The sequence below is a fragment of the Akebia trifoliata genome, chromosome 5 (assembly GCF_017979445.1).
Source record: "Akebia trifoliata isolate Shusen 1 chromosome 5, ASM1797944v1, whole genome shotgun sequence".
In the NCBI taxonomy this organism is placed as follows: Eukaryota; Viridiplantae; Streptophyta; class Magnoliopsida; order Ranunculales; family Lardizabalaceae; genus Akebia; species Akebia trifoliata.
In genome coordinates, this window is record NC_141379.1 from 25,227,637 (window position 1) to 25,239,887 (window position 12,251).

The 12,251-nt window shown below is 31.1% G+C and overlaps 1 protein-coding gene across 1 annotated transcript; it reads right to left on the minus strand.

The window, feature by feature from the left end:
• Positions 1-216: 216 nt before the first annotated feature.
• On the minus strand, positions 217-7,031 carry LOC147401767 (SET domain-containing protein). The gene is given in 7 exon segments (XM_086443167.1): positions 217-451; positions 541-1,238; positions 2,042-2,115; positions 2,118-2,317; positions 3,449-3,645; positions 6,477-6,852; positions 6,949-7,031. Coding segments are annotated over 6 exon segments (1,512 nt in total). The 5' UTR covers positions 6,957-7,031; the 3' UTR covers positions 217-451; positions 541-581.
• Positions 7,032-12,251: the final 5,220 nt, after the last annotated feature.

A 12,251-nucleotide genomic window follows, 5' to 3' on the forward strand; every position in this document is an offset into this window, starting at 1 on the left:
TCATATTTTGCTATAGGAATGGGACATTGTTCTGAATGGCGACCCTTTTTTTTTAAGGAAAAAATTGGGAAAGAGCAGGGCCAGCAAGACCACAGAGTCCACCGTAGCATTGCCACTGTTTCCACTTCTCTTCTACTGCCACCACCACTTAGATTTCAATCCTAAGCCCATCTTCTATCCTAATGAGAGAGTATGCATGGTTAAGCCATTAGTGGGTAATAATAAAAATTTGGGGTGATAATATAAGTTCTCAAAAATCAATCTGTTTTCATTACTCTCAACCTTTTTAGTTTGAAAAAATCCAATGCACCCAATGATGTAAAATCGATCACTGTTCTCTTGCATTGAGTCGTTAGGAAAGCACTTTATAATCAACCTTGTGCATCCTTTCTGTTGCATTCTTCTGGATGGTTGGAAAAGGATGGTGAAGTTATCTGAAATGTGACAGGATCTGCAAACAGAGGTGTATGATCATCAAATTGGAACAATTTTAAGAGTAGAAGATATGGTATAACCACAGAACATAAGTGCAGTGTATACCACTAGATTGTTGATGTTGAGTGGTTCATTACAAGCTTTCTTCAGCTTTTCCTCACAAATGGTCTCTTCTTAGGTCTATGTGATCTCGAAGAAGCATAAGTCCTGAACTTCTTGAGGATCCTCCTCTCGCTCACACGTAACACCAAAGAATGGTATAATTTCCTCTCCCGCGAGGAACAACTCCTAAGAGCCTCTATATCGTCTTCCAATGAATTTATACCGTAAAAACTCTCCCGAATATCAGCAAGTGATACAAGCGCACCACAAACTACATCCGTAAGCAAATAATCCTTGGCCATTTCTGGAGTTTCCGATGAAATTCTTCTATTTTCTTTGTTCGACAAAAGAATGCATATGGCTTTGTCGATATTCCCGACTGAAGATACTGTATGGTTCAGCTTGTGATATACTTCCTCAGGTAGGAAAATGATGTAAAGCAAAATTAGGAGCTCAAGCTGAGGTTCCCCATCTGACGAGATTTCGAAATACTCAGAATCCTGGCTGACACAACCCGAGCATTCTAATCTCCTCCATAGTGACAGCCTTGCTCTACCATAACGACTGGAGAATAACGATGAACAGCATTCAAGAACAAGTTTTAGATCGATATTCACAATGTCGAAAGGGTTATCAAGCTCAGTGAATCCATATCTGTGAAGTAACGCAGCATTCCCCATAGACCCATAAGTATTAAAAACCTGAAAAAGAAAGAAACTGCTATAAGTAACCAACTTATTTTCACATTGCTTACATCTTGTAGGAGATCTGTTTCACTCCAGAAGCTGGGAAAGGAAAAAAGGTTATAACCATAGTTATTGCTATAGTTGGTATTTTATTTTTGTAGTGCAAACAGTTTAGATGCCTCTTTCTCTGAGGACTTTTGTTTTAGGTGGGGCCTGATGTGTAAGGGGAGAAAGCAGTTTCACTTTTGTATTGTTCCGTTTGCTTTGAGGACATCTTGTCCTCCTTTCAATAAAATCTATATTTATCAACAAACAAACAAAAAATCGTATGGACATGTCGGCGTGTTAGCTTTGTAAGGGTCAACGTGTTTGACAGTTGACACTTTTGTTTTTGTTGAAAAGTATAATATATTGAAAAAAGGCAGGCAAAATACAAGGAGGCCAAGGAAGCCTCAAGAAGAGCATCAAAAAAAGAAAACTACAACATTAATGATTACATAAAGAGTGCCATCTAAAAACAAAGTCATCAAAAGATATCCCCGCGAACTCTATGCTCTGTTTAGACCACAGGTATAAAACTTCACATCGTACGGACAGTCGTTCATCAATAGCATATGAAGATTAATTGAAATCGATATTCCACACTACAAAGTCCCTTCTTGACATGCAACCACGCTAGTGCACCTCAAATTCTACCTTCCTCGTTGGATTACTTAAATTAGCTTGCAAAATTCATCTAGATAAACAAACTAACAACAATAATGGGCTGATAATCACTATGAAGGCAAGAAGTGAACAAGTTCAGGCTGAATGCTAACCTCATTCCCAGCTTTCGCATCTTTAACAATTATCATTTCTAGAGCCAAAGGATTGTCCTCTAATTTTGAATACAATCCACATTGTTAACATCCAAAGAGTACTTTTCAGCAACACCCGTTGGAGATTCTTTCATCCGAAAATCTTCAGTTGATGATTTCTCATAACCATTATAATCCTCGTTATCACTGTCCTCAAAACTGCTGTCATTGTCAGAGTCGGAATGAGAAGATACAGAAGTGAAGTGAACATTCTCAGCTCCTGTCTTGTGATTAAATCTGGATTTGATAGAAAATATTGTTAAGCCAAAGCTGCCTCTGAAATTGGCATGTGCTCAGCAACAAGGGCACTATGCAATTAAAATAGAAATAGAAATGGTTGGCATGTAGTAGTTTTAAAAGCTTATTTGAAAAAAAAAAGCATACCTGACATACAAATAAATGAAATTGAAGTACAAGTAGAACAAAGAGTGAATTTTTTATATATTATTTATCACCATCATCACAACAAGTGTTGATATCATAAAAAGTGAATGATGTTACAGTATCAACTTAGAATCTATGAAATCACTGTCCTAAATTGTAAAGACTAAACATTGTTTAAAAAATTATAAGCATCAAATCACACGACACTTTTGCAAGAATTTTTTTATAAAAAAGAAAGGTTTCTAGCGTCATAGCTTTCTTGAGAACTTTTAGCCTTTATTTATTTATTTTTCTAAAAATTGACGAGATTGTGAGATATAGATATTTCACAGACCTGAATATAATGAGTCATGATGACAAGACCAAAAGGCCCATATGCAATGTGTCAGCCAATTTAAGTAAAATTTTATCGAGCAAGTCATAATTGCTTCAAGCAACTTCGGTTCTAGTTCTTCAATACATAACAACCTTAAAAGTAAATGAGGCTCATATTATATTTTATCCAGCTAAATTAACCTCCAAATATGAAATAAAACACCTTGCAGAGTCTCATGCAGGACTCTGAAAACAAGGCATGAACTGACGATAGAAACACCAAAAGCCAAATTAAATAACTAGCAACAATTTGACAATGAAAAATCTTATCAGTCAGATACATCTTGAATAACAATCATCAGGTAAGAATAACTTGTGCTTATAGTAATTCTGACACCCTAATCTAAGTATCCATCCAATATAACCAAATGCAGGAAAATTTAAACCAAAGTTAATATTTATGGAAGGGGTTCCTCTAAAAACTGCACATATAAATGCATACACGGCTTGAAACTATGATGCTGAGTGTACATCAATCAATAGTAGGCCATATGAATCTTCTAAAGATTCAGGTGGATTGGCCACATTTTGAATCTTCTAAAGATAATCCACAAGATCTCCCTAGTAGTAATTCAAGACAAGAATCAGCAAATAGAAGGCCTTACTTACAGATCTGCCAATGGCACCATCCCATATCCGTGATAGTCATCTATCTCAAAGGATCGAGAAGCAACAAGACTTCTCGCGGCAAAGTATTGTTCAACACCAAAACTACTTTGGTTGAGCTTTAATGGTCCAGAAGCCAAGAGGGGTAGAATACACTCTTTCCAGTCCTCATAAATAAGAGTCTTGTCTTCTTTTATGATCTGCCTAAAAATGCACCATAGCAAATAGACAAAAGGAAATTTATAAGAGAATGATTTATGATCGAAATCGAAATGAATACATAAAAGGTTGTAAACTGAAATGTATTGCATATAATGAGAGAAGAATGGATCCAAAGTAGGATGTCACAAAGAAAATAAGATTGAAATGATTTAACTGCATATGCTATTAAAAAAAAAAACATACTGTTAGGCTCATATACACATGTAGTATGCAATCATATAGTGTCCAACGGTCAGATATTTGACAGTTAGACACTTAAATTTTCTTTTTTGCCTTTAAACCTCTCGTTTAGCCATAATTAAGGCAGTCCCACCCTCCGTATATTTTCCATATTCTTAGTCTTGCAAAATGTCATCACAAGTTGAAATTTGAAAATCTCTAATTCTCATTCTATACTTTCGAGTTTCTACTCCCTTATATATTCTTACACAAATCTTCATCTCTTTCTTCTTCTTCTTCTTCTTCTTCTTCAGTCTTCCTCTTTTTTGAATAACTTTCTTGCCTTGGACGACATTTAAAAGTCGGCTAATTTCAAGTAAAATAAACAGTATTTCATAAGGGAAAAAAAAAACCAACTGCTTTCATTGGGCGACATGGTTTTAAAAATAGCTTGAGATCAAGATGATACGGCCGAGTCATTTCAGTCAGTCACAAAGTCGGAGAAAGGGTTTAAAACTGTAAGAGAAAACTTCAGAAATAAACCTAGAAAATTAAAAAAAAAATAAAAAAATGACGAAATATAAAAAATTATGAAAAATGTACATATATCTAATGATACATAAAACATTTCTTTTAATTTATCATATGTTTACAATATAACAAGTTCTCAAACATAATTATCCAAGTTATGATGCCAAAAAAAAAGTTCACTCGTTGACATAGGTTTTATTCAAAATAATAAACTATTAGAAAATGAAAAATCATAACATCAAGATATTATCATCGGATCTTACATTCCTACATTTATGAATCACCAAATTTTATTATGTATAAAATCCCACATTAAAAAAAAAAAAATTTATTTTATTTTATTTTTTATTTAAAAAAACGTGAAAGTTTAAAACATAAAAAACACGACTTAAACAAAAAAGACATTTTCAAAAAGTTGGATTTTTTTTATTTTTTGTTTTAATCGTTTGAGGTACAAGATGTGTTTTAAACGCATTTTTTGTCATTATGATTTCAGTATCATTTGTGAACAAGCAGGATTTTCGATGTAAATTGCCCTTCACATAGACTCATCCAAGATCAAATGACCCATCTAAAATTTTGAAAATATCGACTGAGTCGATGAAACTCGACCAAGTCAACCATGTTTGTGCACTTTTATAAAATAATTAATTCCTAATGTTGTATATAATTATATAAATAAAAATATGATCTTGTCACTGAGCACGTTTTTTGTATTTTTATAAATAATTAATTCCTAATGTTGTAAATAATTATAAAAGTAAAAATATGATCTTGTCACTGAGCATCTTCTATCTAACTTATTTTTAAAGCCATCAAATCTAATCCAACCATGGTATCAAATCTCGTCCGAGACTGAGTTGACTCACCTGAGTCACCTTGGTATCGCACATGAATGACACGAATTTACATTGTGTCTCAGACTTCACAATATCTCACAAATACTGGTAAAATTGGATTTAAAGATTTGTGTGGTTTAGAAACAAAAAATTGGATTTGAGGCTCTAAGATCTCTCAAATATTGGCAAAATCAATCTCAAAGCATGTGGACAACTTTCATGGACTCAACAGGGGAAAAATCCATGATTTTAATCTGAAAATTGGGTTGGATTGGGATGTCTTCATAAAGCTTAGATGTCCATTGATTGTTGGGATTAGGATGTCTTCAGCATGGTTTTAAATCTAATCCGAGACCGAGATGAGTCGCCCAAGTCATCTCGGTATCATTAAGGAATGAGACGGATTTGAAATGCATCTCGTATTTCACAATGTCTTGCGAGATATCGCGGACGCTATATTGAAAATCTTGGCCGAGTCAACCAGGTTTTGTATATTTTAAATAATTTTTTAAGAATTTAAATAGGATAAATTACCATTTCGTGATCCAAATTTGACGAATTTACGATTCCGGCTAATTGTTCATTTTAATTACCAAAACGTGAATGTGTGCAATCGCAGATTTTTCAATAGACAAGATCACAGGTTTAAAAGTGACAAACTCGCTCGTTTTTCCCCTCAAAGTGACAATCTTGCTGGTTTGTATAGTGATTATCTCACTAAAAGTAGTGAAACCTGCAAGATTGTCACTTTAAACCTGCAAATTGTCACTTTAAAACCTCCGATATCGTTATTACCATTCACGTTTTGATAATTAAAATGAACAGTGAACCAGAATCTTAAATTCATCAAAAGTTAGTCAAGTTTTCATAAATATTTATTATTCTATAAATAAAACATGATTTTATTAATAAGCATCTTCCAATCCACCTTCTTTTCTTGAAAAATTATAATTATTTTCATTTAAATATATAAGAATAAATCATTCTAAACTAAGTTATAGGGTTTATCCCGTCCGAGACGAATTGACTCACTCGAGACCACTTAGTAGAAACCGAGTTTTGAAACCATGGGATTCAGATTCTGTGTCCCTTTCTTTTTTTTTTCAAATGTCGAATTTTGAATGTGTGAGATTTTTGAAAAAAATTATAATTATCTGAAATATAAGCATATATAAATATAAACGAAATTAAAATTAAAACAGTTTCCATGTAGGGTTGTGCATCCAAATTCCAAATTCCAAACAGACCCTTGTGAAGTTATTACTTTTAAGTTTTAATACCTTGTGAAGTTCAGTCCCTGCTAGAAACAAATCAACTTCGTCCAAAGTCCAAACCAAGGGCACACATTCTCTATCTGGTAAGATCTGTAGATACCCAGCCCACGTTGACGCCTCTCCTAAGCTTTTCTCGTACATCAGGGCCACCGAAATCCCTAGTGATCCCGCCAATCCTGCACCTTCAATCATCTCCCGCGCTGCACAAGTCTTGATGGTTAGGCAAGCTTGCTTAGGTATCTTCGCCACAAGATCTCCTACATGTAAATCGTATTTGGCTTTCACTGCAATCCCTTCTTCATCTCCACCGTCCGTTATTAAGAGACCATCGCTGTATTCTATGCCTTGGGATCTCATCCAACGGTTGAAAGCTCTTAATCTCCTGCGCAAAAATTTGCAATTAGCAGGAATTAGTAGAGTGTGATGGCGGTGAACTTCTGCAATCGGGAAACCTAACGGCTATATAATATTTACGTACCTGCTCATTTTTTGAGAAACTCTTTCTGTTTGCTATGGAGAAGAAGAAGAAGAAGAAGAGTGTTTAGTTTAGGGCAAATAGAATAGAAGAGGAGGACACGGTGGGCTCTCAAATCTCAATATGTGGTTTTGAAGTTGGGCTTGGAAGCAGTCTAACCCGGCCCTAAACAAAGTCTGTAAAACCCGAGTCCGACACTAATGTCATCAGGTTGTACTCGGATCATGGTTTTTGAAATAAGACAATAATTTCAATTGAAAATATTCAAATACACAAATAATTCGAAAAAATACATTTTTCATTGAAAATGTTGAATTTAGTCATTGTAATTGGTTCAAATCGTCATTAAGTCTATCAGGGTTGGACTGAGGCCCAATAATGTTATAGGGCTAGTCAAGGTAATCAGGTTCAACTAAGCCCAGTCCAAATCCACCTATTGACGTCGCTAGGTTTTGGGTTGTACGAAAAAATTCATTAAAAGAAAAAAAAAAAAAAAGGGATAATTACACAAAGACTTATGTTCATTCTTAAAAAATATGGACTCTTTAGTACCCAATTTATCAAATATTAGTCTAAAAAGAACTTTTGAAACGAAATACTATAATTACCCTTTCAATGATTTTTGAAATTTAAAGAAACATATTTATTTGAGAATATTTGAATTACTCTTATGTTTTATAAATGATGACATGCCTTTTAACTATTGTCATCTCTTATAGATAAATTAAACAAACAAAAAAAAAATTGTTTCTCTTACCAAAACTAATAATCTTTAAAACACATAGATGATGATGACTACACCGATGATGATGATGGAAATGAGGATGATCATCATCAAACTGATTTGGTCTATGAATATTAGATTTATTTTATATATAATTAATTTTAAATAATTAAAACATAATTTTAAAACTCGACTTAAATATTCATCAAATTGATTCAACTCAAAAATTAGCAAGTCGACACAAATGTGTCAAATAAAATTATATTGAATTTAACTTTTAAGAAATAAAATATTTATTTTTTATTTTTCACAGAAATATTAATAACTAAATAAATTGATTAAGTTTTTTAATTGACTTACTATATTTATAGATCAAACTCTTTGTAAAATTGTTAAAAGGGTATTTCAGGTATTTTTCTTAAAAAAATCTTCAAAATATCTTTCATAAACTTAGTTTTTATTAAGTGGGACTCAAATGGTCCGTATTTTTTACTAGGGGACTATGTAGTACATACTCTCAATAAAGAATCATTCAAAGTCATTATCCCAAAAAAAATAAAAAAAAATAGGGTCCAATCTTCGTCCTAGTTGGAAAAGGGTTAGAGGTAAATGTAAACTTATTACTTATAATGTATTTTAATCATTGGAAAATTAATAAGACAACTTCATTGTTGGAAATATGAACTGTTGTATTTTTCTCTTATGCTTAATGGGTGTTGTATTTAGTTTTATAATAAGCCTTTTGTGAGTTTTTTTTTAAACATAGAGGAAAACCTTTTTTTATCATTTTTGTTGTCCAAGCTTTGCTCTCGGGCACTGACAAATATCAACCTCTCCCTTCCATTTCCAATGTGCAACCTACACAAATCAAACAAAATAAGATCTTTTACATTAGAAATGTTTTAAATCATATAAACATCAACATAAACAAAACTATGAAATATAAACTAAATGGTTTTTACCCATAAATCCAATAGTGGTGTTGTCAATTGGATTGATTTTTGGCATGAAAGTCTAGTACATGATGGATCAAACATTCAGATGATCAGTGGGTTCAAAAGGGTATAGCATGTAGTACCAATAAATAGATTTTTGATGTTCTTATACTTTAATGGACAATAATACATGGTTAGATAACATATATAAAGATTTTAGATAGATTCTATGTAGGACTTGTAAATTTTTTTTTTTTTTTTTGAGGTTATTATTATAAAAGAATGTGGGATGCCACATAATACAAAACATCAAGAAAAAGTGATTACAAAAATCATAATTATAAATTTGGTAATATGTTTCTTATTGATATATTTTTATTTTTCTCTAACACGTGATTAATACGTGCTTATTTATTTATTTAGGTTTTTTTTTTTCACATTTTCATTTTTTATTTATTTTTTTTTTCATTTCAATATGTCTTATGAAACAACAAATATGAATAAGGGCAAACAAGTTACAACATAAAATGACAAGGGTAAAGTAAGCTGGAGCCCGTATTTACATAAGTCCTTTATTGAAGTATGTGTCGAAGCAGTCACACAAGGTCATAGGAATAGGTCAACTTTAGACAAGTTAGGATGAAAGTTTGTTCGAAATAAATTTCTCAAGAAAAAAAAATTACAATTCGAATAAAAATAATTCAAAAATCATTAGAACAAAATAAAATTAGATTGGAAGGTTTGGTCCAATCTAATAAGTATAACTGGAATCGATTGGAACAACTATTCCATCATCATGAGTAATGAATGATTGATTGACCAACAAATGGTAATAAATATTTTTTTAATATATTTAATTTTACTTATTTATAAAGATATCAACAAATATTTATTAATAGTATTCATTATTTTTTATAGCAATATCTTGGAGATAATAAGTTTTGTTATAAGGTATTGAAACATAGAGATGAGTTGGACAAGTTATTTGGTAGTACCACAACTATCAGATCTTGTGTTCGATCTTCTACAATGACATACATGATAAATGAGTCAATTGTTGATGATATCAATGTTGATACCCCTAAATATATTCCAACGACATAAGAAAATATACTCCCAACTCATCCCGATAATGATATTGATAAGTCACTAAATTCAAGACCACCACAAAAATATCATCAATAAGTGATGATTCTAGATTAAAACACAAAAATGAAGGAAAATCTGAGTTCTTCGAGGTTGAATTCAGTTGTTTGGTGGATCTTTTCTAATCAAAGATTCATCGAGATGAACTTCCAAACGAGTAAAAAAAGTTTATTCTTGATGAATGCATGATACATCTTAATGAATTAGTGGATGAAATTCCTTTAGGTAGCGATAGATATTATCATATGATATCTAAATTCGTAAAAAGTATAGATTTTAGGAATGTCTTCTATAACATGCCAACAAATGATGCTCACATATCGTACCTTGATTTTGAATATCGTCGTTATCGTGATAATCAGTATAGGGTGATGTAGTTTTTTTATGGATTGGTATTTTATGTACCTTTTTTTGTGAACTATGTGGTTAGTAAAAAAATATTTATTTCATAGATTATGATTTTGATTTATTCTATGGATTATGTCTGTATTTGCATGTACTTTGTGAATTATCGATTATGTCTTATGAATTATGGATTATGATTTCATTGTTAAAAATATTTGTTTTGATATTTTATGTGATTATATATAGATTGATTATATTTATGTGATTGTTTATATAAAATATTGAATGATATTTTTTTATTAATAATGTAAACAAAAAATAATATGGATTATTCAAATTCAAATGATGAGATTATATGTATGACTGTACTTGCTGCAACTAATCATTATCGTACTACTTATAAAAATAAATTAGTTCAACAACCCAAGACTAATTGTAATTTTACTGGATAAAATTATATGAATTATGTTTTGTTTGAGAATAATGCAATATATCATAAATAATTATCGTATGAAAAAATATGTATTTGAGAAATTGTACAAAACTCTACATGAAAAGGTGGGTCTTGAAAGCAAAATGAACATTTCTTTGAAAGTATTTTTAGAAATCTTAAAGATATTGAGACAAAACGAGGGCATGAGAAATGTTGATGATTGATTTCAAGGTTCTGAAGAAACCGTAAGTAAGCACTTTCATAGAATCTTAAAAGTTATCATTAAATTGTGCAAAACTCTTATTATATCTCATTCTTTGGATGAGATCCCTTATCAAATTGGCATAAATCAAATATTCTAACATTTCTTTAAGATAATCTTAAAATTAAATTTATAAAAATTTATAATGTTTAATTTTTCATCAAAAAATTTACACAATATGAAAGATTGTGTGGGAGTGATTAATAGAACTCACATTGGGGCATGTGTTTCAACAACGGATCAACTTTAATATTTAGGTTGAAAGGATATAACATAAAATGTAATGATTGTATACTCTTTCGACATGTTCTTCACATATGTAGTTGTTGGTTGGGAGGGACAAGAAAATAACACAAACGTATTCTTGAAAACTATAAATAATCCCAATTCGGGATTTCTTTAGCCTCCATTAGGTTGGTATTCAAAATTTTACTTATAAGTATATTCAATTATACATTATGTATTTAAAATAATAAAAATAATATTCATTTGTAGAAAAATAGTACTTGATTGACTTTTGCTATCTATTGATGGGTATATGACACCATATAAGAATGTTTGTTACTATTATAAGACTTCCGACGGAGTACATGGCAGAAGAAAAATGAGTTATTTAACCAAATTCAATCCTTATTACGCAATGTTATAGAGAGATGTTTTGGAGTGTTAAAGGTAAGATGGGCAATTCTTAGGGACATACACACATACTCTATTGATACATAGAGGGACATCGTCATTGTTTATATGAAATTGCATAATTTCATTTGAAAAGAAGTTTTGATAAATATTAATTTTGCCTTATACAACGAAGTAGATTACATAGATAAAGCTGTCCCTAGGAGTATGGATGAACTTAGACCATCGAGACGTTTACAAAAGGAAGAACATAGAGAAATGAAATGTATGAGAGAAGTCATGGTTAAAATTTTTATGATCAACGTGATATAGTTATATAATTTTATGATTTAGAAGTTACTATTAACTGAATAATTTTTGTATTTGTGTGAATACAGTATATTTCTACTATATGAACATCTTTATTTATTGGTATGACGATCACATGTATATTTTGTTAATAAATGTTTTCTTTTCATTTTATATTTGTTAGTGTGATTATTACAATTTATTATGGTTTTTTATTGCTCTTTTGGACGAGAGGTGTGATTACATACTTCCAACACAAAAAGTAACATAGGTAGACAATTCTATAAGTGCCCATATGAAGGGTACTGAATAATTTGCATTAATTTGTATCAGTTATAAATATGATATGACATTTATATTTAAATAAAATGTATATATATTTTTATTTTATAGGATCATAAAAATGATTTCATATGATTTGATGAAGTCGAGAAGATTGATCATGACGATAATAAATATGCGAAGAAAAAGACAAAAATAAATCTTTGGACATGGGACGAGGTCTTATATGCATCAATATGATACAATATATTATAG